Source organism: Hemicordylus capensis, chromosome 4, assembly GCF_027244095.1.
Source record: "Hemicordylus capensis ecotype Gifberg chromosome 4, rHemCap1.1.pri, whole genome shotgun sequence".
Lineage (NCBI taxonomy): Eukaryota > Metazoa > Chordata > Lepidosauria > Squamata > Cordylidae > Hemicordylus > Hemicordylus capensis.
This window is the reverse complement of record NC_069660.1, coordinates 117,909,840-117,937,599: the sequence shown is the minus strand read 5'-3', so window position 1 is coordinate 117,937,599 and position 27,760 is coordinate 117,909,840. Positions and strand designations below refer to the sequence as shown.

General features: G+C 42.2%; 1 protein-coding gene across 8 annotated transcripts in view; it reads left to right on the top strand.

The window, feature by feature from the left end:
• Positions 1 to 15,429, top strand: part of TTLL7 (tubulin tyrosine ligase like 7) — a 136,459-nt gene extending 121,030 nt beyond the window's left edge. For 5 of the 8 annotated variants that reach the window (XM_053243202.1, XM_053243200.1, XM_053243201.1 and 2 more), the window contains 2 exons: positions 2,454 to 2,627; positions 14,632 to 15,429. In XM_053243202.1, coding sequence (XP_053099177.1) covers positions 2,454 to 2,627; positions 14,632 to 14,746 — 289 coding nt within the window. In that variant the 3' untranslated portion in view covers positions 14,747 to 15,429. Of the gene's footprint in view, positions 1 to 2,453; positions 2,628 to 13,404; positions 13,485 to 14,631 lie in introns of those variants that run through there. The other 3 variants (XM_053243204.1, XR_008305634.1, XR_008305635.1) reach the window with 3 other exon arrangements.
• Positions 15,430 to 27,760: the final 12,331 nt, after the last annotated feature.

Sequence of the window (27,760 nt, the reverse complement as noted above, 5' to 3'; positions counted from 1 at the left end):
GATGATCGGGGGCCCAGGGCACCTTCCTTATGAGGCAAGGCTACAACACCTGGGACTTTTTAGTCTAGAAAAAAGATCTGAGGGGAGACATGATAGAGGTCTATAAAATCATGCATGGTGTGGAGAAAGTTGATAGAGAGAAAATTGTCTCCCTCCCACATAACACTAGAACCAGGGGCATCCCATGAAACTGATTGCCAATAAGTTGGTGACCAATAAAGGGAAGTACTTCTTTATACAATGCAAATTAGCCTATGGAATTATCTGCCACAAGATGTAACAGCCAACAACCTTGATGGCTTTAAGAGGGATTTAGATAAATTCATGGAGGATAGGGCTATCAAAGGCTAGTAGTCTGAGGGCTATAGAGCACCTCCAGCCTCAGAAGAAAGATGCCTCTAAACACCAGTTGCAGGGGAGCAACAGCAGGAGAGAGGGCATGTCATCAGCTCTTGCCTTTGGGCTTCCCAGAGGCATCTGGTGGGCCACTGTGTGAAACAGGATGCTGGACTAAATAGGCCTTGAGCCTGATCCACCACTCAACCCCCAAAAGAAATGGGCAAATGGGTGATTTAAAACAATTTTTAACCTTTAGCCCCATAGGATCCTATGGGGGTTTGGGGGGAAAGTTAAAAATTCCCACTTACCCATTTCTTTTGTGGGTTGGGTGGTAGGTAGCACCTATCATGCCCCCTACCACACAACCCACTTTGGTGTCCCTAGGAGCTACCCTTGGGGAACAATGGGGTGTTTCGGGTTTCCCCAGTGTTCCCTATAGCCAGAACAAGCTGCACTCACAGAGTGCACGCACACAAGTTTTGCACTGCAACTTGCAATGCATTTTGCAACCCTGCCTTGAAAACTACAGCAGAAGCACGCAGTAAAAGGGAATCTATCCCTCCCAACACAGAACACACCTTTCACACACAGTCCAGAAATGGCCAGAAAATAATCACTAACCTTATGCATTGCCAGCCACAGTACTTGTGTTGTAGTAACATCATTGGCACAAGTTGTTCTCTCACATACAATTGTGACTCCTTACGTTACTTCCTAGCATTGCCACAGCAACACCCTTACTTAGCAGCAAGCACAACCATAAGCTCAACTAGAGCAACTTCAGCCATATTTTGGCAGAGTACACCTTACAATGCATATTGCAGAGCAGAGCAGTGAGTGAAGCACAGGTTAGTCTCAAGGCACCCAAGTTCTGCCTTTGTCAATCAGATCCAGCAAAACCAGATAGTTATAGCATCAATAGCCCAGCATATTATACTAAGAGCTGAGAAAAGAAAACCACAAAAGCAAACCTTCCTTCCTTCCTCTTTTGACATATCCTCTTCACGCACAGTATAAAGGCTCTCTCTGCCTCCCAGTCTCTGAATACATTTTGAATTTTGAATTTCCTTTTTGTGTTTCCACTCCCTCCCTCCTCCCCCCAGCCAATGGGAGCTGCCCATGGCAACACTTGATTTGTATGATAACAAGCCAGTCAAGAAGCAAGGAACTCACAAGGCAAACAGAAGCCATTGCCAGAAAACCAACCAGCAAGGGAAAAACAGGCCTCCAAAATAAAGCTTGAAATGGAGTTCTGCTCCGAGCTCAAAACAGGACCTTTATTTAGATGGTGTCCTGTTTTGAACTCGAAACACTTGAAACAGTCCATTTTGAGTTGAAATGTCTCGCCATTGAAACTTTTGCACATCCCTGATAGGAACTAATTCTCCGTAAGGTTCTCTGTCAGACACATGGCTTTGTGATTCTTATATATTCTTATATATTCCAGTAAAATGTTTGTTTTATAGCTACGTCCATCATACACACAAGGATATCTTATGTGGATTTAACTAGAGGTTTATTCAGCAACAACTTAATTTTCTCCTTCTCCTTTTCCTCCTTTTTCCTTTCTGACTCCTCCCCCACACTTTCTACTGGATCCCCCTTGGGACAAATGTCCGAACAAACAAACTCAAAGAATAGCTGTATAGGATACAAAATGTTTATATTGTTTCCCCTCATAATGGACATGACAACTATTCAATGTGAAAATCTATATTCTTGCAACATAGTCTTGTTGATTAATTGGTTTGATTCAGCTTCAAAGGTTTCAGATATTGCCTTGATCAGGTGCCCTGTACGTTATGTGCTCAACACTGTTTGAAAATATGTCAGTAAGGCTCTTCTGTGCTAAATCTAAACAATTTGCCATAGAAGCTTTAAGGCACTCACTGAATAACCGCTTGTGGGCCTCTTCAAATATGAAGATTAACTTCTTAATTTATAGTTCCTATCATCCGCTGTGAAATAGGGTAGGCTCTTTGCTGTAAATGGACAAGGTCATGCGTTATTTCTCTTGCTTCTCCATGGCTAAATCTCTCATGTAGAGCAGTAAAGCTTTTAGATTGCTATTTGTGACAGAAAACATGAGGTCATGTCTGTTTCCATGCCAACAGGAGCTCCTGGGAGACAATATTCAGTAAAAGCACAGAAACAGTGACTGCCGATCAGCTCCAGTGTTGCCAACGAATAGCAGAGCTTTGTAAACAGTGCCTGCTAGTGGTTTACAAATATTCCACCGATTCTAGAGGGTCCCTTACTGGAATTAACCCTGACTGGGACGACACAAGGTATACATCAGTTTTAACTTCCTTTATTCTAACAGTTAGAGCAGTGCAGGAGTGTAAGGATTTAATTGTACTGCTAAGTGTGTTTCCATCCTCAAGTTGTGCAACACATTAACTTATTAAAAAGCAACAGACTCTTCATACTAATCCAGAAATTGTTTACAGGTACAGGTTCATGGATGGAGACCCAATGCCACTGAAAGCTTCCCATTCATTTCATTTGGGTCACTTATTTATTTATTTATTATTTACTTATTTATTCGATTTTTATACCGCCCTTCCGAAATGGCTCAGGGCGGTTTACAATTAAAAACAGAAACCATTAAAACCAATAACAGTTAAAACAGAGATATAAATATTAACACCAATTAAAACACCTTAAAAAACAATCAAACTATCAGAACAATTAAAACTCTGAAAACCAGGTTAGCATTAAAACAAATAAAACTAATTAAAAACCCTGAAAGGCCAGGCCAAACAGATGGGTTTTAAGGGCTCTCTTGACGGTCAATAAGGAATTAAGATTACGAATTTCTGCGGGGAGTGCATTCCACAGCCCGGGAGCAGCCACAGAGAAGGCCCACCTCTGAGTTGCCACCAAACGAACTGGTGGTAACTGGAGACGGACCTCATATGACCTTAATGTGTGGTGGGGATCATGTAGAAGGCAGCGCTCTCTAAGTTAGGTCTCTAAAAAGGCGCTCTCTTATTCTTCCCCCACCAAGGAATATGCACATAGACTAGGTCCATTTACATAAATGGGGAAGCCCATGCGCACAACAGATTAGTATGTGCATCCAGACATACACTGGTCTCTAAATAAGAGCATTTTCACAGTCTGCATAAGAAGCAGGACAATAACATCTTTATCACTAAGCTGCTGCCATTTTGAGTACTGTGTGGAGGTGGTTGCCCCTTCCCTTTGAGAGCTTGCACACGATCCCAGCAGCCAGGTTAAGGGCGCACTTGTACCCTTAACCTCAACTAAGAGCTGGGCTATGAAGTTGGGTTTGGCTGGGTGCGAGTGCTGGGATTTGCGTGGATCCCAGCACACAAGCAGCCTTCTAGTGATGTGTTGGGGCCTATAGGAGCAGGACTGCTGTGGTGAGAAGAGGAGTTAACCCTTTGCTCCCACCATTGTCCCAGTCTGAATCAGTCCCCCGCCTTCCTACAGCTGCTATTTGACGAGGAGAAAAAGCTCATAAAGGTGCTTTTCAACCAGGTGATATAGCTGCAGTAGGGGTGAGTGGGTGGCGGGGCAGGGGGAATGCAATCCAGCCCTCTCTCCCCCGCTGCAGTTCCAGTCTGAACTGGAGCTCCACACAGCTTCTATTTATTTTTTGTTGTTGTTGTTGTTTAATGCAAACACGCAGTTTCTAATTGTACAGTAGGTGTATTATTTAGTATGGAACACAGTCCCTTGGTCAGCTTACAGAGATTTCTGTCTCTGGGTCATGACTGGTAAAAGATGCAAGTTTGTCAGTATTCTACTCTGTGGAAAACCTAATATTTGAAAAATGTTGATCTCATATAGTGGTCGGTTCTTCTTCACTGGAGATTTGCAAACAGAAGCCATCTGCCAGGAATGCTATAGGAGATTCCTGCACTGTAGGGCTTAGACTAGGAGACTTCCAAAGTCATTTCCAACTCTGATATTCTATTATTTAAAACCTTCCAAAAAGGATCATGGTAATAAAACATTGTGAGATATACCTGATTCTCTGTAGGTCATCTCAGTTTCTTAGGACCACAGGTGATTTTTCTACTTTAAAATGACTGGCAATAGATTCATGAAAGGCAAAAGAGAATACTTCTTTACTCAGTGCGTAATTTATGGATTTTTGCTGGCACAGTATCTGATGGCCACGGGGGTCATCTGTACATTTCAGTTCTGGATGGAGCTCATCTTCAAATTACTTGCCATAGATGGATGCTTCTCCTCATTCCTGTTGGATCCCCCCCCGCCACCCCCACCGGATCATTATGTTATTCTATGTAACTTTTTGCCATTGTAATATTGTCACCTGAACAGTTCAGCAAAATTGTTACAGGTCTTGAGCGCATGCTTCCAGTACATCGCCACAACTATGATACCCATAAGTGTCTCTTTAGATACAGTGGGTGTCTACCAAATGTTGGGGTGTACTGCAGCCCTGCTTTCCTGGCACCAGATGTATCTCCCCACAGGGGAACCAATCTCAGCAAGAAACACACGATTAGCCATGATAGCTAAAGGGAGACTCCAGGCCGAGAGTCAGTTTCCCCGAAGTATCTGGTGCTCAGTGCTGGAAAAAGGTTTCTGGACTCGATGATTGATCCAGCAGGTTTTACATCATTTCAGAAAAGAGCATTATAAAGATAGGGTTTGCTTCCTTGGAAGTCCCCCACCCCACAACATTCACCATTGTCTACATAACTATCACAGAAGCACTGTCATTTAGATGGTGTAGATTTAACAAATGTCTAGTTGAAGTTTAGGAGGGTGCAACAGCTCTGAAGCACTGCTGTCTGTATTGGCAACTTTGTAGTCTGATAGGAAGGTGTTAAAGCCATCCCGCAGTGATGTGGTACTTCTACCTTCCCAATGACCATATTATTTGCTAAGCTATGGAGTGCTTGCAACACATGACGGAGAAACCTTCATGTTTGGGAAACCTTCTGATGCTGGCTAGGACTTCTTTTATTTAGCCATGTACTCTGCTAGTCCTTAGTAGCATGGGTATGTGTGTATATAAGAGACAGAAAGCATGCACTTGAAACAACAAAACAAAAAAGGCAGTTTAATATTGCAGACAGTCTAAGTCTAGTTTAAAGGAAAAACAATGACAAAATAATACAGAAATAACCAAATTGGAAGCTGCCATATACTGAGTCAGACCATTGGTCTATCTAGCTCAGTATTGTCTACACAGACTGGAAGCAGCTTCTCCAAGGTTGCAGGCAGGAATCTCTCTCTGCCCTATCTTGAAGAAGCCAGGGAGGGAACTTGAAACCTTCTGCTCTTCCCAGAGCGGCTCCATCCCCTGAGGGGAATATCTTACAGTGCTCACATGTGATCTCCCATTCAGATGCAACCAGGGTGGACCCTGCTTAGCTAGGGGGACAAGTCATGCTTGCTACCACAACAACAACCCACAAGTAATTCACAGAAAAGCTAGCTAATTTTAAGAAAGGTCTTTGCCTGCCTCCAGAAAGATAACAAGGATGAAAACTGACAAGACATTCCATGCTGCTTTGGGAAACCTGCAATACATAGTTCTACTCTTCTAAAATCCAATTGCACACCTTCCTTCCCTCACTCCCCACCCAGTGACCTCAACTAGCTCCCAAATTAAGTTAGCTTGACCCTCGGCATCTCTCATTTTAGCAATTTTATTTGGAATTGCAGGCATAGAGTGAGCAGAACATGCACAGAATATTGTGGCTGAGTCAAATTGCAGCAATAAAAGTGCCACAATGTTAAAGGAAGTTCAGCATGTCATGTCTGAAAATACAGAGAACCAGTGCTTTGTGACTTAAAATGCTGAAACTGAAACTTAAATCATGTTGCCAAATAGTCTTGCTCTACCTCTTTGGGCACCTTAATTCTTCTAGGTAGTCATTACCTTCCGTTTCTACAGAATACATTCATTTGTTAAACAGGATTATTTAATTTAAGAGTACAAATCTAAAAACTTGCGAACTGAACCTAATATATTTTCAGATGCTTGGGTTAGCTTAAAAGTTTTAGATAATTTTGTTTTAGACAATTGGTGTTGGACAAATTCCTTGCTATCTGAAACTTGTCTGTTTATCACTTCAAGTGTTTCAGGCAACTGAACATAAATTGATACCAGTTCAAAAAAGTTGTGTGCTAGGACAGAGCTAATTCCATTGCAATACAAGTGCTGCTGCACACTATTCATATGCAAAGGTGCTCTCACAGTAGACTGATAATCTGATTTTGATCAGCAATGACAAAATATTGTTCTTTTCATTATTTATGTTAAAGAGAATTGTTTTTATGGAAATTACATGATTAAAACATCATTCATTGAAGTAAACTAGCATCTATTGGGCAAAAAGTCTAAAAATACCGGTGGAATTAATATATGCCTGATGAAATCCAATAAAAATGGCTTCTTCATCTGTCAGGACAGCAACATTTCTTCAAACAGGCCTGTTTTTGCAAATAACTCATTTTTCTTTTGGATTTTGGTACAACACAACTTTCTTTCTAACCTGGCAAGTAGGGATGTGCACGAACTGCACTTCGACCCACGGTTCAAGCACAATTCAATATTGTAGTTCAGGAGCTTTAAGAAAGTGGAGAGCAGGTCCTTACCTGCTCTCCACTGCCCCATATGTAGAATCCAAGAGAAAGAGTTGTGGTATGTAAGTAAGGACAAGGCAATAAATTGGAATCAGGAATATTAATAGTTTAATGAAATAGATATTATGTACAGAAAGTCAAGTGCAGACTGTTTTTCAATGCTTTTGCTGCTGGCTGTTTGTTAGCCCCACCTTTACTCCAGGACTGGAATACAAGTAACTAAAGTCCCATTCAAAAGCTGGCCTGGTCAAGAGAAGACATGGTTTAACCAAAAACACCACACCATGCAGCTTCTTACTGGGGCAATACACATCCCCAAAAGCCCCTCGTGGCACCAGCACGCACATGCAGCTTCCTGCTGGGTTGGGCGGTCAGCATGGTGTATTTGTGTGGTCAGCATGGTGTTGCTGACAACAAAAATGGCACCCACACATGCACAGACACCATGTATATGCTGGTGTCATGCAGGGCTTTTTGGGATGCGCACCGCTCCAACAGGAAGTTGCATGGGGTGGCAGAGAGCAGGTAAGGACCTGCTCTCCACTTTCTTAAAGCTCCCAAACTGCAGTATTGAACTGTGCTCAAACTGTGGGTCAAACCGTGGTTCATGCACATCCCTACTGGCAATGTTGGAAGCCATAGGGCAAGGCTGCACAACTTTGACCTTCCGACTGTTTGTGTACTACAACTCACATAATCCCTAGTCACAGTGGCCAGTAATTGAGAATGATGGGCATCGTAGTCCAACATCTGCAGAAGGGCTGGAGTTATGCAGCCCTGCAATAGGATCTTCCCATTGGCTGTGGTGGTATTTATGGCGGTATATGGTCTTTGAATACACTTCTAGGCACAGGCCCACCATTTTACCCAGTTCTCTGGATTTGGTCTAGTAAAGGGGGGAAACACCTTCAAATATGCCCAACATCCTAGTAGAACTAGCCTCTTTTTTTAATTCTTCTGCAGTAAATTTGTGAGAAGCCTTTGGTAGTAACAGCCTGACTTCTTCATATTCTCTCATGCTATTGCAAAGAAATTTTGTAGGATTAATCATCATGACTGTTCCAGAGTGTGTTCAGTCTTCATTAATCAATAAGGTTCCATACAATGATGTAACACTTTCTAAACAGTGCACTCTTTTGTGTGTGGTAGTTGTAATTAATTCTAGCATTATGCATTGCACGTTATGCAGCTTCCATTTAGTGGAGGTGTTATTTTTATGTACTTTTAGACCATTTATCTAATAACTGCAAGTAATTATAGTACATCAGTAATGGGAAATAGATTAAAGGGTGATTATTAGACGACTCATGATAAATTATTGTTTGTAGGATTTATTCAAGTTCTGCTTATTGCCTGCTTTTAAGCAAATAAATCAGAGAGTCATTGATAAATGGTGAATTAACAGTTTGCTAAAATCATGATAATGAGGTGGTAGTTATGTCACAACTTCATTAAATAACAGCCCACTATAATCTAATTTACCAAAATTGGTTAATGTCTCTGCATCTTAGGACTTGTGCAGACAATCATTTATGTTTGAAGCAATAGAAATTACTTGCCCCATAGCAGCAGCAACACAAGGGGGACAGACAACTCTTTCCCCTCATGTATATTCCAGTCTGCGGGGGAACAGAAAAGAAACAGTTATTGAATGGAAAGGGTATCCTTGCAGGAAAGTGGATAGCCTTGCATTTTAAATTTTATTATGTCCTAAAATGGTTCATGTGGTACAGCTACTTTTGGGGTGTGTGTGTGTGTGTGTTTTTAAGTGATACTAGACTCATGTATTCATGTGGTGGGGATGGCAGTGAAGAGTTCTTTGTCATGAAAAGTGATGTCATAGACACTATAAGCATGCATGAAAGTTGATGAACCACATTACAGACCTTGGGTACTAACAGCAAAGGTATTTCCCCAGAAACCAGAATGTATTGTTTGATCACAAGGAAACCAGTGATAACAGATGTGATAAGAGAAGAAAAATATCTGTTTCAATAGAAAGTTGTAAGTGCATGGTGAATTCCCGAAGGCAAAGCATGGGAATGCCCTTATATTTGTTGCAGGAAATGCAGATATTTTCTCTCTGGATAATATATTTGTTATCTCTGCAATGATCAAACCATAAACCACAAGCAGAAAAATGTGCCCTGTAGGGGTGCCATTTTAGGCCAATCCTCAGCAGATGTCTACATTGTAGCAAGAGCCAGTGTCAACAAGTGTGCAAAGATCAATTCCTCAAGATGTCTAGATTTTAAGGCTTGCACGGTAAACATTGGTCTTATCCAAATCCCTCCGTATTCTGGAAGTGTTTGTCAAATTCATTAATCTTGTTAGTTTCAACACTATAAGCCTGTAGAGATGCTTAACCTTTGAGAATTCATCATACACTTTTGTGTTGCAGGAAGGTATCTCTCTACTAGGCTAATATTTATGGATAAGTAGTTTTGTTAAAGTTGCAATTTCTTTTCCTTCCTCCCACTTTCCGCCATTGGCTTTAACAATGCTAAGTAAATGTAACGGACACATTGGTCTACAGCAGAGATAAAATTAACTAAGTGCAAGTTAGGCAAAAAAATAGTTAATTAAAATAATACAAATGGCAAATGCTTCTTTGAACAACTGCAGAGTTTTCAAATGCAAAGCATTTGAAATTTTATATTAAATTTTAACACAAGGCAGTGTGGTAAACTCAAACTTGTAGTTTTGCTGGGAATATTTGGTTCTGCTCTGCTCTATAGTAACTGCCTCAGGGGTGATAGGAATAAGCATTAAATGTAAAACTTGGGACATAACCCAGAGAAAGTTAGACAAGTCAGAATCCCATTGAAATAAATGCAATTCAAGCACTTACCTGCACATTTAAGCCACGTTGATATGGATCTTTCTCGCATACATTTTCTCCTAGAGCAGGGGTGTACCAAGGTTGGAGTGGGCCCAGAGACAAGATTTTAAAATGGGCTCCTCGCTGCCTTCCTCTCCTTCTCCTAGCCCCATGTCTCTGCTGCAGAAGAATATTAAGGACATGTGTAAATATAGTGTAGCAGATTAACAGAGGACAGGAGACTACAGTTACAAGGTGTAAACAGCAGAACCAAATATACAACAGTATCAACTTTGTCAAATACAAGGGGGCAATTCATGCTTGCTACCCCAAGACCAGCTCTCCTCCCCTTCTGTGGGTTCCAAAGGAAGCTTCTGTCCCAAGCTTAAAAATTTTTGTCAGGGCTGTAGCATGGAAACAACAACAATATTTTTCATTTGTTCATTTAAAACAAACAGTAATATGAACAATGAACCACATTAAAAATATAAAAACAAAATTCAGTGTTATTAATATCAAAAAGGGCATATAAAATATCCACATCCTTTTGAACGGAAACATTTCACATCTTATCATCTTTTAATGCTCTGATTCCCCTCCCTGACCTCCTTGCTATTTCTTCTCCAAAAATCAGCCTCAGCAAACACATTTATCCCCATCCCCTTAACCAGGAGGCAAATTCCACACACACCTTCCTCTTGCAAAGGAGTGTTTAGTATGAAGGACTCCGTCTCCAGCACCACCCATCTCTCAGTGGCAACATCTCTTCCTCTGCTTTCACGGTTTCATTCACCTGCTTTTGAGGGAGCAGTGGAGGGGAAAACACACAGAAAGAGAGACAACAAAGTCTCCGGTATGAGCGGCTCTGCTCTGTCTGCACACTTGTCTCTGACACAGGCGCCTCTTCCCTTCCTTCCTTCCTTCCTGCCTTCCTTCCTTCCTTCCTGCCTTCCCTTCCCTCCACCACCTCAGATGGCCCTGTCTGTGGAGAGAGGGTAAGGATTGGCCTTGGGGGTCTCTCAGAGGCTGTGGGCCAGGGGACATTTGTCTCTCTCTGTCTTATTGACGGTAGCCCCCTGAATCAGTGATATAATGGCTAGAGTGTTAGAGAGAGTCTGGAAAGGTCTTGGTTTCATGACTGAGCAGCATATTCCTGCTCAGTCATGATACTCACAGAGTAGACATGGACAAGTCTTCCCCTAACCTACTCGTGGGATGTGGAGAAACCATCAAAACAGACTAAGAACAGTTTCAAACCTTTCTCCTTGGGAGGAACATTCTCTTCAAATTTCAGTTTCTCTTGGTGAAAAACCTTGAAACATGCTTAGGATTTTGGTTTCTCTTTGGATGAACCCTGAAATTCCTCTCAAATCCCCCCCCCCGAATTTCTCACCAGTCCTTGCTGCGGTGAGGATAAAATTGAATAAAGCCATGTGTGCCACCCTGAGATTCTTTCAGGAAGCAATAGCAATAAATAATACACACATGTAGGGGAATTAAGAAGGTGTGTACAGACATGCCATGTTACATGTAACAGGCATGGTGTGAATGCTCTTTTTGGTCCCTTTCTCTGTGATGACATGATCTTTCATATATGCTGTTTTTTTCCAGATTATTTCACCTGAACGAGATTGGAATGCAGTTTCATTTGGGCATGGCTGTTCCCTGTTCAGCTAGGGAAGGTTTTGAAGCTGCAATCCCCACCTCCACATACCCATCCACCCCAGGGTACACATCCCAGGTGTATTCTCTGGTTCCACCTCCCCTGCATTCCTTTCCTCATTCCTGCCCTCAAAGGCAAAAGCATAAACATTATTATTCCTCAGTGTTTTTTCCAGCATTTGGTGGCCTGTACTTTCATCATGATTTTTTTAAACTTGTAAGATTGTACATCCCCCACAAAGGTACATAATTGTATATTTAAACATATAGTGTACTTTTAAACAAACACTAAGGTTGTTCACACGACCAACAAGGGTGGTGTGGGGTGAGAGCTGGCGTGGAGGCAGGCTCCTCCCTGCCTCCCTGCACATGATCAGATGAAGCTGCAAGGCTCTGCTGCTTGCGTGGCACACGAGCTGTGCTGCACCAAGTGGCAGAGCAGAGAGCCAGAGCGGGGAGATCTATGGCTGGGAGCGTGGTGCATTGAGGGATTTTCCCAGAGCCTGCAACCCAAGCACACACACAACCAGGGACTGGGGTGGAAAGGCACACTTGCTCCCTTCTATCCTGGTACTAGCCTGGGGGAAATGCTTGGGCTACCTGGCAGGACAGTGCCAGGATCGGCCTTGATCCTGGTGCTTCACATGAGCAGCCCTACTTCAGTAGGGCTGTATGAGCCCAGGTAGGACTGCTCATGTGAATAGCCTCATTGTTTATTAAACATTATGTTTGTTTTCCTTGTGCCATTCATTTTCTAAATGACAGCTAGTGTTCATGGAGCAGTGTGGAATCACCATGTGATCTTATAGTGTGCTGTACTTCCTCCTCAACACACAGGAGCAGGAGGGCAACCAGCACCAAAAACACTCCACCACATTCCTACCCTATCCATGCATTTCCCCTTAAATTCCTAATCTACTGCCTTGCATCCACCCACCTCTACAGAAGTTATGTGTATCCAAGAAAAAGGCCAAAGGAATTGAGCCCTTAAATGTGACTATATGATTGTTGCTTTATGTGGATTCATGCATATGTATCTCTTGTCACATCCTCCTTTTGGTGGAGTGTTGGTGCCAGGCAAGGTTTGCCTTTTTTACATGGGCATATTGGTAATTAATTTTAATTGTAAACTGTTGATATACAAGAATAAGGCTTATATGCAAACAAATTAGGCCTGTCACTCTATTAAAAAACCTTAGTTGATTAAATGTATGAGTTGATTGATCAGCTGATAAGATGATTAGATTTGCATTACAGTCATGCCTTGCCAACCATGGTTTTACTAACCGTGGTTTTGAGTATATGTGAATGGGAAATTGTGACAGGTCTTGCCAGCCGCAACCTCAGTATCTTTGTTTGGTGAGGGTTTGTGTGTGTGTGTGTGTGTGTGTGTGAGAGAGAGAGAGAGAGAGAGAGAGAGAGATTTTGGAGGGTTTCAGCAATTTTGCAGGGTTCAGAGGTTCAACCTGCTCATTCTTCTTGGTGACTCTCGGCGATATCACAGGATTTTTTGTGATTTTTAGCAATTTATTTTTAGGTCTTTTTATGGCTGTTGTTCCCCATACTCCCTATTTCCTATAGACATTAATGCCTCACCAACCACGAATTTGCCAACAGCAAGGTTTTACCAGAATGGAACCCTAGCAGTTGGCGAGGGATGACTGTACATAAATTGATAAGCAAATTTAATTTGCTCAATGGATCAAGATGCAAGAAGCATACTTCCTATGTTTTTAGATGATGCACACATGTGTCACAGGAGTCATTGTCCTAGCAGAAGCATTTCCTCCTATGTGAGCGGGGGTGGGGGGAGATGTCTCTTCCAAGATGGCATCTGCCACCTGCAGTTTTTAGAAGTACTTGTATTAAAAATAATTATTACTTTTTAAAAAATATTCTGCCCGATTAATTAGGGTACCTTTTTAGTCAATGTAAAAGTGTTTTTAATCGATTAATCTAACCGATTAATCAATTAAACATTGCAGCCCTAGTGCAAATTATTGCCGAATATATGCATATCCTGTGAGAATTCAAAAGCAAGAACTGCCTACCTGAAGACTGAAAGGTAGGGCAAGAACAGTAAAATACACTTCTCATAGTCATTCAGAGAGTCATTATTAACCATTTGTAGTGAAGCATACCTCTTTGGGTTGAAAGAACCATGCCACGCCAGCATTCAGCCTGTTGGTTGCAGATAGAGTGGGACTTCACAAAGGGGAGCAGATATGTGTGTTACATAGGAACATAGAAAGCGGCCATATACTGAGTCCAGACCATTGGTCCATCGAGCTCAATATTGTCTACACAGACTGGCAGCGGCTTCTCCAAGGTTGCAGGCAGGAATTTCTCTCAGCCCTATCTTGGAGATGCCAGGGAGGGAACTTGAAGCCTTCTGCTCTTCCCAGAGCGGCTCCATCCCCTAAGGAGAATATCTTACAGTGCTCACACATCAAGTCTCCCATTCATATGCAACCAGGGTGGACCCTGCTTAGCTAAGGGGACAAGTCATTCTTGCTACCTCAAGACCAGCTCTCCTCTAGAGGTTGCAAAGTCAGGATCACACCAGAGTGGGAAATACCAACCCAGCTTCTCAAAAAATGTGCATCTCTATACATCCAAAGTATGCCCATATCTGTGTAATAATCACAGACGTATCTATTTTAACATTCTCATGTGTTTAGAGCTGTAGCACTCATCTTTAGATGCATCTAACATTCTCTGGATTCAAAACCACAGTATCAGTAAATATGATACCGTAATTAAGACTAGCCAGTAAAGGTTTAATTTTGCTGATGCTGCATTCTTGTTGGCTTGGTTTTGTTTTAATAGACCAGCAAGGCTGCTGTACTTCCCCTGCAACTAGGGATGTGCAGAACTGGTTCAACCATGAACTGGACTTCCACAAACCAGGCCGGTTTAAGTGGTTTGATCGTGAACCGGTTCAGTCATGAACTGGTTCAAGCTGGTTCATTGAACCATCCAGCCCGGCAGAATGGTTTGACTGAACCGGTTCGCATACCCACGTTTCGGTCCAAATTTGGACCAAACCATGCCAAATGGTCCGTGCACACCTCTACCTGCAACCCATCCCTACTGTATTATATACCCTTGTCCATAGATGCTGACATACAAGTTAGTATTTTATTTTATTTTACTGGAATGACTATATTTAACTTTTGTCTCCCCTCCCTCTCTTTCTAAATCATTTTTAGGTATTCACTGCCAGGACCTTTGCAGTTCATCATGAAACCTTCCACCGGTTTTGGGTGTAGCTCATCCGGAATGACTCGCTCTATTTTGTTTACACCTAGATATGACCACTCATGAAACAAAAGGGAACTTTGTTATTTAATGGGCAATTTGTTTTATTTTTCTTCTGAATTTCAAATGTGCGATGCAACTGAACATAGGGACTGTTATATATTTATTACAGTATATAAAATGTAGCTCAGAAACCTGCTGTAAACACTTAACCTCTCTGGAAATGTAATAAACCTTATTAAAATGTTTACAGAGATATGTGAATGTTCAGATCTTGCTAGGTTTCTAAGTACTTTCTTCCTACTAAAAAAGTTATTTTTGCTGCTCAGTCACTAAAATGGAATTGATCTTGGGTATCCCGTTACAGTGTTAAATTATTTTATAGGCACAATACCTTTGAACTTGAAATATTTATGTAAAGCCTACTGTTTGCCCTTTCATAGGTACTGATGTGTCATCAGGATAGACAATACGGACTGGGGAATTATAGAAGTAACTTCAAAAATATGATTGTTTCTATAGCACATCTAAAGAAAAACCTGTAAAAGCCAAACTCTGATGTACCTTCCAGCATCTTTTTAACGTTAAGAAAATTATGAGAAATGTTAATCTTTATTTGTCAGTAAGGGCATGCTGAGATCTCTTAGTTTAAGTGAAGACAATCCACTGGGTGAATTATTCAAAACCATCAGTTCTGACATAAGTTTCTAGCTGGAACCTTGTAATAAAAACAGACAGCAATGGTGAAATGTCAGTTCTTCCTCTGTTCTTGTGTCTTGTGCTTTTCAGTTTCTTCTGGGACCAGGCAGATACTTACAGCTTCATAGGATATGTGCATATTTTCAGTGAACTAATTGACAAAGCAGACATCTTTCAGAATTACTATGATGCCAACATCATATCATCATATTCCATATGTACTATAATTCCAAATATTATAGTACAATGTATTCGTGCATTGAGGTGCATTTTTATTGGAATCCTCTGTTGCATATAATTTCCTTTCAGAAACCATGAAGACTAGATTTGGAAAAGTAATTATCCAGTGTTTGGGGTTTTTTTTGTTTTTGGTTAGGAACAGTTGATTTTCCAGGCCAGAAAATTCATGAGCATGTGACCTCACTAAAAGGTGTAGGTCATGACATGGGGAGATAACTGGAAATTGCTTGCAAATCATCAGTGAGAGTTCTTTCAGATCTACTTAACATTTTACTTCTGTCAGCAGTGCCAACTGTTGGTTCTAACCACTTAAAGAAGCAAGGTTTATAATACAGATGAATACTGGATCATGTACTATGCTGGTCAGGGGGATGCCACTGAAAATGGTTTCCCAATGGTGAATTGTCTCACATGGACAGCTACTAAGAGTATAATGGACATAATGTTCCTGGCAGCTGTGAGCACGGGCATGAGAAAACTGCACAGAGTGGGTGTGTGGAGATAAGTGCAGCCAGAAATTCTATAATTGCTGCAGCAGTATGTGTATGGAGGAAGAACCCACTACATAATGCCATTTTGGGTGGCATACCCCTACTAGAGTAATGCATGCTTCCGCTTTGTCTTCAGAGTGGAGCTAATAAAATTGCCAGGTTTATTCCCTTTGCCTAAAAGAAGGCTCATTTGTGTACTAATCAGCAGCTTGATGACTGAATACAGCTATTGCCTGAGAATGAGGCACACAGGAACACTGGGTTCCAGGCAGAGCCAGGAAAGAGCAGAAAAATGCATTGCATGTGCATAAGATAATGCCTTTCTCCTCATCAATGTATCAGCTGGCAGCACTGATTATGCAAAAACAGAAATGTATTCAGATTCATAAAATGTGTAGAGTCAAACCCTCAAATATATTTCCTTTACATGGCTAAATAAAATCATACTGGTCATTCTGCTTGTGGTAGATATCGGAAAAAGGCACTGTGCAAGAGTCAGGAACTTGAAGTAAGGATCATCTTTATTGGGCAGCAGGGATGCAAAGTAGATCTCAAGCAAAGAAAAGATATAATTGGCTCCTATTCTATTCTCTAAGAGAGGTTGGTATATATAATTGTGTGTGCATGTCTGCATGCATTTCTGGACACTCATCTTATGCAGAGAAAGTAGATCACTGGGTTGAATATGTCCTGTCCAGGTTGCCCAAGGAAAAGCAAGGCATGGCTGATCTGCAGGAACTTGAAGAGGTCAAAGAAGCAGAAGTGGACTTTACACCAGTCAGATGTAAACTGAGCCCTCAAGTGCCTCTGAGCACAGGCTATCCCTCCTGAGCTCTGCCTCCCTGCCTGGAAATGGAAGGCTTAAAGGGACATCCTTCTGGATTCTGGCACTCCTCCACTCTATCTGCTCCTGCCAAGTCTTTGCACAGATATTGGGCCCCAATGGTGTGGGAAAGGGCAATTCTGCAGTAGGCTTGGGTTCCAAGGGTGCTGCCTTAGGTTGTTTGGACCCTGAGAGAGCTGCCATGAGAGGCTCCAGGGCTTTTTAAGGTTCTGGTCTGGTGTCAAGATCCAGAAGTGCGGATGGTGCCTCAGGTTCTGGTTTGGTATCAAGATTCAGGTCTGGGGCTGGTCCATACTCCTTAGTGTTTGACTCAGAGTCACTACTATGAACAGGAATTGTGACAGTCTGGGTTTTGATAGAGTTAGGTAAGCTTGAGCACAGTGAGAAATGCTGAAAGCAACCAAGGTAGTGTGGCAAGTGAAATGACAGGTCATGTGACAGTAGGGATATCTGTGATGGCCACCAACTACTAATGTGCTTATTAATTATACTGGAGAAACGAGTATATGCATGATATCTCATTCTGACCATTTGGGGGTGTTCCATCTCATCGCAGATTGCCGCAATAGCTCCTTTATATGTAATATACTTTATGAATGATTCCTCTTTCAGTGACTTGTAACTGCAGGATGGAGGAGACCATAATTTTTTAGATGTATCTTGTTTAGAAGAGTAGTTTTATGGGGTCTAGTTTACAGCATAATGTGATAGAGTTCTGTGGTGGTAGAATGAACTGTTCCACTTCAGGCTGCACGTGAGCTATCACCTGCAATTTTTTAAAAAATACTTAAAAACAAACTCCTACCTTTTCAGGCTGGGCTACAATCTTTTCCCCTGATGTGCTAAGTGGTTTTAATTAACGACTGGCGGTTTGGCCAGTTTGAAGGCGGAGGAGGGTGCTCTTACCCTCCCGCTGTGTTTCCCCCGCTGGCACTGCACTTTGAAAGGCTCCAGCAGGGCAACAGCATACCTCCCTGCTGCCCCGTTGTCTTGGACCAAAAGTGACCAGAAGTACCTGATGCGCATGCGCACCTGATGCATGTCAAGTACCTCCGGTCACTTCCAGTCTGAGGCAATGGGGCAGCAGGGAGGTATGCTGCTGCTCCGCCAGAGACTTTTAAAGTGCAGCGCCGGTGGAGGAAACCTGGCGGGAAGGTAAGAGCACCCTCCCCCGCCTTTAAACCGGCAAAACCGCCCATCGTTTGGAGGCCCACAAAAGGGCCTCCGAACAGATTCATGCACATCCCTACCATCTACACAGAATAATACAGCTGGAAGTAATCTTTAAGGCCATCTTTAAGACCTCTGCTGAGTGCAGGATATCCACAGCTTAGTTTTTATCATTTTATTTATTTATTCGATTTTTATACCACCCTTCCAGAAAGGCTCAGGGCTTAAAGCATCCATAGATCCTTGACATGATCCCGGTTGTATTCATACATTTGGGATCCGTGCTTGCCCAGTAGCCAATTTGATAAGATTCTGAAGCTGCATGTGACGCTTCTCCTTCGCCCCATGCTTGTGTGCATCCATTAGAAATAGTGGTTGGAGCATCATTGCCTTCAGTTCCTTCCTGACCACCACCTGAGCTGCATCAGAAGGTTCTTGCTCCATTACTTGAGGTATTATTTTCTTGAGTACATGTGAACAGTGAGATAATTTAATTGTTTAGTTTCCTGTGTTTACAGAGCCAATATTCGCATTTGATGACTGATTATAAGACCTTTAAGCAGTATGAAAAGTGCGAAGCAGAACATCCCCCTTCTAACAGACACAATTTATGTCTTGTGTGTCTAGGGGAAGAATACAAGACAAAACTCTGTAAAATCTATTTGTTGTTTTCAAAACAGTTCTGGAAAAACTGGGAACTTCATCTAAAAGACACTTTGTATAACATAGCACTATGTCCACCATGAGCCAATATATTGACCCCAGTAAAAGCCTCAGCGTCAATGTCAATGCCAGTAGCTACCCCATCGAGACCAACCTCCAGACCAATGGTAGCGTTGATTATCTCAACAGCTACGCATGCAACACTGAGTCCGAGTGGGGAGACTCCAACAATGCTGAAGTGCTCAATACCCACAATGCAGTCTTGGATGTTGCAACTGGCCTTGGCTACCTGGAGTTCCTTGAAAGAGGCAAGGAAGGGGAAGCCTAAAATGGCCAGGATCACATGGAGAGAGTGGCCAGAAAGAGCCTAAGAAGAAAAAAACTTCACAAATCATGTTTGACATTTGACATAGGAGTCAAAACCCATCACATCCTCCACTGGACTACATCTACGTCCAGGGGTGTAGCTATAATTGAGCAGATGGATTCAAAGAACCCGGGGTCCCCAGCTCTTGAGGGCCACCCAGCTCCTCCACCCTATTTTCTTTATTATCTTCCTCACTGCAAGGGGCCGCTGGGGAGAGGGGTGAACACTGCTCCCCTCTCCCCCAGCTACTCCCCTGTCTACATCAACATCGATGGAACCATCAAGGCCCAATGAAGAAAGTCTTACCCTTTCAACTGCTGCAACCCTGTTGACATCAACTGGGTCAGCATCGAGAATTTCAACACTGAACATCATCGTGACAGCTAAATCCATGACACTGACACCAGCAACATCTGCAGTACTGACACTGGATACCCTAACTATGGGCAAAAACGTGCCTGTGAAGTTAGAAAGAGCACTGCCCTGCAATGTTTGGCAATACCAATGGTGCCAAAGATCACTGTGCATTCAAGAGATTATCCAAGATTGGCAACCTATTCCCTCAGGGAAGACGTGGGATATGATGTGGATGTAATTGAAATTCCTAAAACTCTCATGTTGCCTGCTCCACAAAGGTCACCACTGGAAGAAGCCAGGCAAAGGCTTTACAGCTGGAAACCAGAACAAGCATAGAGGGGTCATCATTGCCATCACAGCCCCATGAGGCCAACACCTGCAATATGGTGTGCTCATGGCAGAGGGGACTGTGCTTACCATAGAAAACTTTAATGACCCATATTCACCAGAATATTCTCTACAATTGACTGTTTTGTTCCGAGTAGGAACTGTGAACAACTATGCATGTTTTACACTTTACGGAAGATAGGACTAGAGAGGAAGATGTCTTCCAGTGCCCTAAGGACATTAGATGTCAACAACCATATCTTGGGGCACATATAACTTCCACTTCATCAATGTCTTCTATTAGTCAAGTATCTTTAGAAAAACAATTGGATGTGAGGGTTACTGCAGTTTTTGCTGAGACTGAATTACTAACAGCAGATACTACACACATGACTACTACAGTATCTGATTCCTCTAGTTATCCTGCAGAAGATCAAACAGAGGAGATTGAGGAGCATGACAGAAGTGTGCAACGGAGTGAACACTCTGATGGAGAGGAGGACACTGGATCAGAGTCAGAAGATGAATCGATTGTACAAAAACCCCATGAGATGAAAATCACCTGATGACAAGATTTTAAAGAAATCTTCAGATTCACCTAAAATAGGAGCATAGAAATTGTCACTCCCTAATCATAAACATGGCAAACACTCTAAGCATAGAACTTAGTGGCTGAAGAAATAAAAAGACCCAGTATTTTTTTAAAAATTAAACAGCAAAAACATCACAACCCGCCACATTGCCGATGCTTCCGGTATTATTACAGGCTTCAAAGCAAGCCTGGCAGAAACCATCAAGTACTTTCAGTACCCCTAGAAGATTGGAGAATATGTATAAAGTGCAAGAGGAAAATTGTACTTACGTTTTCAAGCATCTGGTCCCGATATCTTTGGTAGTGGATTACACTTCTGTATCATGGTCCAATAGAAAACATGCTGCACCTGTAGACAAAGAAGGGCAAAGATTAAATGCAATGAGCTTTATTCAACATTATACATGTGCATAGCCAATTATATGGCATGTATGTCAAGATTTCAACACATACTTTTGAAAGACCTTGCTAACACTAAATCAGAGAATTGGGAGAACAAGGTAAAAGCATTTCAGATTAAATCTGTTGGCATCACAAGACAACAGATTAGCAATATACAGCATTTGATGGATTGTGAATCGAAGAATATGGCAGGAGTGATTGTGTTATGTCACCATGCTTGGCACGTTCATCCACTTTGCAATATGAAACTAGAGAAAAAAATTGAAGATCTCTCATTTGAAGGGGACGGTCTATTTAGGAAGGAGACAGATGAAACCTTAGAAAAACTTTTTAAAATCCAAGTTAATGGCTAAATGATTTGAGGTTCTATCCATCCAGCAAGGTTATTCATTGAAACCAAAACAGCCATGCGCATCTAGTTAGTTGTATGGAAAATATAGATCATAATATAAAAAACAAGACAAGAGAGATTTCAGGAAACCAGGCAGAAATCAAAGTCAACCATAGGTGCTTAGGAACAAGCAAACCACTTCTTGTCAAAAACAAGGTGAGAAAAAAAAAGTGCATATGTCAACCACTGGCGGGGGTGGGGGGTGGGGCAGTGTCCTGCCCATTGTGGAATCTGGCTATGCAGCTTTGGGACTGGTGCATAGACATGAAATTCATCCCATTGCTATACACTTCAAGGGAGTAGAGAATGTAGAAGAGGGTGCCTTGAGCAGAAATATTGGCAGATCAAATATACTGTACATGAATGAAGTCTCCATCCAAAATATTTACAAAAGATATTTGACATGTGGGGAAATCCAAGAATTGGTTTGTTTGTAGCGCAAGAGAACAAGAAATACATTCAATATTGCTCTCATGCAGGTGCCGGCAAGGAGCCACTGTGGGATGCGTTTTTCCTACAATGGGACAAAACATTCTTTTACCTGTTGTTATAGACTATGGGCCAGGCTGGCATCAATTTGCATCCTATTTTCAACCCACAAGTGAACAGAACCACTCTGGCTATGCCTAGAGGAGGAACTGTGGGAGAAGCATGAGCCAAGAAAACTGTTTGCTTAGAAACATTGCTGCAAATACCTCTTTGACTGCCTAATTGCCTCTGGGACATCTGGCCATTTTCTCCTCCTTGAATTGTTTATTGCCCTTTAGATGTATATCAGAATAGCTTGCCAGCTCCCTAACTTCTGGAATTCACATCCTGCTTTCCCTCCCCTTTTCTATCCTAATTGTTTGAAGACCACTCTGAAATGGACATGCCAGGGGCTTTCTCTCTCCTTCTTCTCAAGGACACTGCAGTTTGCACTTTTGTGCTAACAGAGAGACTATTTTTTCCCCATTAGCCAATACATCTGCGGAGATAAGACTGGTGTATAGCAATGTAAAATTGGAGCTGCAGGAGCACACACACCCCCACACAGCATTTGCAATTTTATCAATTAATTATAACATGAAAAGAAGAAAGAGGATACAAACCCAGAGCACTGGAAAAGTAGAGGGCAGAGCAGATAACCTTTGAGTGAAACCAGGGGTAGTGGAGTCTCCTAGGTTTTTGCTCAGCCATGGGCTTTGGGGAATGCCCAGTCCCCCCTTTACCTGAACTGCATGCTCAAAGGAACATAGAAACTCAGGAAGGTGCCATATACTGAGTCAGACCATTGGTCCATCTAGCTCAGTATTGTCTACACAGACTGGCAGCAGCTTCTCCAAGGCTGCAGGCAGGAATCTCTCTCAGCCCAATCTTGCAGATGCCAGGGAGGGAACTTGGAACCTTCTGCTCTCCCCAGAGCGGCTCCATCCCCTAACGGGAATATCTTACAGTGCTCACACATCAAGTCTCCCATTCAAATACAACCAGGGTGGGCCCTGCTTAGCTAAGGGGACAAGTCGTGCTTGCACAAGACCAGCTATCTTCTTCAACAGCCATTTGCCCCTCATATGTTATGCAAAACAAATTCTGCATTAATATAGCCTCATCCCTCTTTCCTCACCCCGTCCTCCCTGTCCTAGACTGTGTGCTGGCTATAATAGCTTCTTTAAAAAAAAACCACTTTTCTCTTTTTCTTCTAAATAAAAGTTTAAAGGAATTTGGTGTGTGTTTGTTGTGTTTCTCTCCACAGTAGCCAAATATGGAATCCAAGCATGGCTGTGCCAGACTCCTGGTTCTTACACTGGGCATGTTACAGGGCATGTGCAGACTGCCCTAGAATTCCTGGAGCACAGCATTGTTACCCACCAATTCCCCTGATCACAAGAGTGGCATACAAGATTATGTACCTCAAGACAAACTGCATCTTGATAACACCACAATGGCAAAGGCAGGCATGGTAGACAATTATTCTGAGGTTATCCATAGGCAAGATGAAAATATTCCCAGTGCAAACAGACCTACTTTATATAGACAAGGGCAAAGTTCAACTCCCAGATGTACAAATATTGAGGCTAACAGGCTGGAGAATCCAAGGAAGGCAGCAAGCCTGCATTGTTAGAAGAGATTCTATTGAATGAAAAGAAGCCATCAATGAGGGAAACTTTTGCTACAAAATAGAAAATAGAAGAGATTCAAGAACTATGCAAATAAGAAGTCACTCTCTCCGACATCTGCAGATATAACTCGGATATTGACTTACCTCTACAGCTTAAAGTTGATTGGCCTATCAAATTCCTCAATAAGAGTGCACTTGGCACCAACCTCTAGTTGTCATGTGGGTATTGATTCAGGGTGGTCTCACACCCATTTTGTAAGAAATTACTAAAGGGATTGGAGAACATGTACCCGTCGGTACGTAAACCGGTGGAGTCTGTCGGTGGTTCTATTGGGACTGACATGTGTTTTAATCACTGGCAACAATATCCTTGAAATTTCTATTGATAAAAGCAGCATTTCTGATAGCAGTGACAACTCCATGTAGGATTAGCAAGTTACGTGCATTACAAGCATATGCCCCATATATTTGATTCCATAGTGAAAAAGTTGTCCTTCGCACTGACTTGAGCTTCACACCAAAAATAAACAGAAGCTTCCACATTAACCAAGACATAATCTTTCCCACCTTTTTCTGTAACACAAAAACAGACTTAGAGAGGACATTACATATATTGGGTGTGAGAAGAGCATTAGCCTTCTATTTAGATCGGACAAAGTCATTCAGGAGGGACAACGCTCTGTTCATATTCTATAGGGAAGCTAAGAAAAGAGAAAAAATAACAAGACAGAGGTTATCAAGGTGGATTGTCTCAGCTATTACAGAGACATATCATAGCCAAGGAGTAGAACTACCAAGATACATTAGAGCAGGGATTCTCAGTGTTGGATCCCCAGATGTTATTGGACTTCCAACTCCCATAATCCCCAGCCCCAGTGGCCTTTGGTTGGGGATTATGGGAATTGAAGTCCAATAACATCTGGGGACCCAACGTTGAGAATCCCTGCATTAGAGCACCACATAGGTAGGGACCTATGTGGTGGGTTCCTTGGCAGTCAGTCTATTGAGAGTGTCTATAGAATATATTAGAAAGGCAGCAACCTGGTCTTCTGAACATTCTTTCATCAAGCATTATGCACTGGACTTAAGGTCCTCATCCGATGCTTCATTTGGGAGGGGTGTTTTGGAATAGATCCTAGCATAGTATGGAGAGAAAGTTGGGAGAAGGAATGATGAGAAGTGGAATAGAGGTAAACCATAAGTGGGTTTTTGTGGAAGAAAAACCAAATTATGTAATTCGTTTTTATGTTAGTTGAAGGAGATGTATAGCATACTTTTCTACATAGAAACTCCTAGCTGACATGAGGAAAATAGCCCCAAATAGCCCCATTACAATTAAAAGAACAAGATAGGCATTGCCCTTTTAATTTAAATGGGACTGCTTTGAGTAACTTTCCTCATCATTTCAGCCCCTATAGTTAAAATCAGATCCCTCATCTCTGTAATTAAAATGAGATTCCAGGGTCTCCCCTCCCCTTTGCTTAAGTGTATTTGTGTTTTTAAAAGCACAAATGGACACCCATTTGTTAGGCATGCCTTAGCTGTGAATATCTTGCACTGAATAAGGGTTCTCTATATTACTTTCATGGTTCCTTTCAACTAGTATAGATGGCATTGGTTGCCATGTTGTTACTTATAATGTGTAATGAAAGCTTCAGTTGCATACAGAGACGTATTTAGGGAAAATAGCACCTAAGGCAAGCACTGAAATTGCGCCCCCTGTCCAAACATCTGACACCCATCTTTCAGATAACTTTACTATAATATCAGCTGAAAAATATAAGTCAAGCTCATTAATCTTGTAAAATTTCAAAAACTATTTAGCAGTGGACGTAACCAGACCAAAAAATGCTGGAAAACTACAAATTTCAGTATGCTGGGGCTCATGAAATACCCAAATAATATGTGGAGGTGTACTTGGAAAACTAAACAGAAATGCCTGTCTAATTCTCTACTATGCATTGTAGCATCACTATTACATAACTTTTAAAAACAAATGGAGAATTTGGCTTTTCCCAGATACTCTGAAAATAATTAAAGGAAATACACAGTAAACTGTGTCACTGCTTGGAATATATTCTAGTCTTTCAGAAAGACAGTTAAAATGAGAGAAAGAGAGCAAGAAACTCCCAGTGGTCCTTAATACTAAGGATTTCACACTGATTCAAACACTCTGTTGCCAGATTTGGCTTTTTAAAGCCAAATTTCGGGTTACAGCCCATTTGACTCATGGGTATACCCCTAAGGTTCTGGCCACAAGACAAACTCACCATTAATAGCCATATTATTAAGACACCACATTTAACTCACTTATCATAAGAAGCAAAGTAAGAGCAAATGAATACAATCCTAGCTCATAAGCTTCAGCTCAGTATTCACAAGCCCTGATTCTCTGTATATAGTGCCAAACTGAATATGTGTACAGTGACTTATATTATATTAAATTATTTTTTTTAACCTGTAGCCCCTTCAGGGTGCTTCCTATAGGCTGTGGGGGGTCTGCAAAGGTTACCCCTCCAACCGCTGGCCTCTAGGGCCTCGCAGAGACCATTTGAGCATGTGCAGTGACCATTTTTTTAAATAATTGTGGTTTTTTTCAAATGGCCGCTGAAAACAAAATGGCCACCGTGCATGCTCAAATGGCCTCTGCAAGGCCTGGCATGGCATAGGGCAGGGATTCTCAACGTGTAGGTCCCCAGATGTAATTGGACTTCAACTCCCATAATTCCCAAACAAAGGCCACTGGAGCTGGGGATTATGGGAGTTGAACTCCAATTACGTCTGGGGACCCACACATTGAGAAACCCTGGCCTAGGGCCTCACAGAGGCCATTTGAGCATGTGCAGTGGCCATTTTGGTTTTGGTGGCCAATTTTTTTTAAAATTAAGAATTTGCACCCCCTTCAAGTGGCGCCCAGGGCACGTGCCCTGCCTGCCCTACCCTAGATACGCCTCTGGCTGCATAGACTCCAAATGTGTAGTCCAGTGAAGAGGTAAATCTGGGATTGAGGTCCACCGTTCTGCCACTGCCAGCCCACCTAGCTCCAAGGTAGTGGTGAAATGACCCAGTCACAGATTAGGATACCATACTACAAGTCTCTTCGTACAAGCAGCCTTACCTAGGCATGGGCAGCCCTACCTGGGTAGGGCTGCTTGTGTGAAGTCCCAGGATTGAGGCCTATCCCAGTGCTGCCTCCCCCGTTAGTCCAAATTTGTTCACCCAGGCTTTTACCTGGGTTAAAGGTTGCAAGTGCACCCTTTACCCCAGGTCCGGGGTTGTGTGTATGCTTGGGTTGCAGCAGCCTGAGCATAGACAGAGCCAGGTAACTATAGCACTGGGCTTGAGGGGGAATCCCTCAATGCACTGCGCTCATTGTGTGTTGCATTGTAGGATATCTGGAGGCCAGGATGCATTTTCCCAGCCTCCACAGTGTTTTGTGGCTCATGGCAGCGCCTGTTGTGTGGGTGTGCAAGGTGCGTGACTCGGACAAGCCAGGATCAAGTTAGGTTTGCCCCACCCCCACCCTCTCCACCCCCTCATAGTTGTGTGCAAACCTTAATGTCTACATTGCCTAAATAATGCATGTGTTAAGACTGCAGCTTTAACTCATGTAATCTCCTGGCATTTTGGAGCATGAGTGAATGTGGTGAACCCCAATGTACCATGTTAAACCAAAATGGGTTTGGGGGTCTATTGAATATAAATAAATAACATGCATCAATGAGGTCTAATATGACTATTCTTTTAGAACTAGGCAAATTTAGATGAACCCCACTGGCACTAAGAGAACTTGGGGGAAAATATCAGTGTTCGAAACTCTTCCCAGTCCTATCTGATTCTGCCAAATTCCATTGTTGTCCATATTTATCTGTACCATTTTCAAGCTATGATCACAGCTAACAGGTAGTTACAGTCCCATAATTTTCTTTCTAGAGTCCCCCCCTCCCCTGGCTGGTAGAAACCATTCAGTTTGCTAATATATGAATATTGTTGCTTCAAGGATAAGTACTGTGTGTTACCAAAGGGCTATTATTTGTATACAATATGGACTGCTTTGTATTAGTCTATTAGGCTGCATCATATCTTGGGCTGATAGTAATAATACATTACAAGCCAGAGGACCTATATTAGCACCACAGGCATTGTTACATTTAAAAATTGGAGGACTTATGACAAGCAATTCCCAGTCCCTCATCTCTGCCTTGTACTTGACCAAATGGCTTTGTTCATGCATTTCCAGATACTAGAGACTCACTGAAGTCAAAAGAGATCAGAATTTCCTTTTGTAGTCTGAGCAAAGTGGGTGACACTTTCTTCCATGGAAAATCTCCTGGCAATTCTATTATTAGAACAAGTGTGTTACAGAACTGCTTGGAGTACCTTGCAATTTTTTTCTACAGTAAAGAGCTACAGATAAAAGTTACTGTTTCCACAAT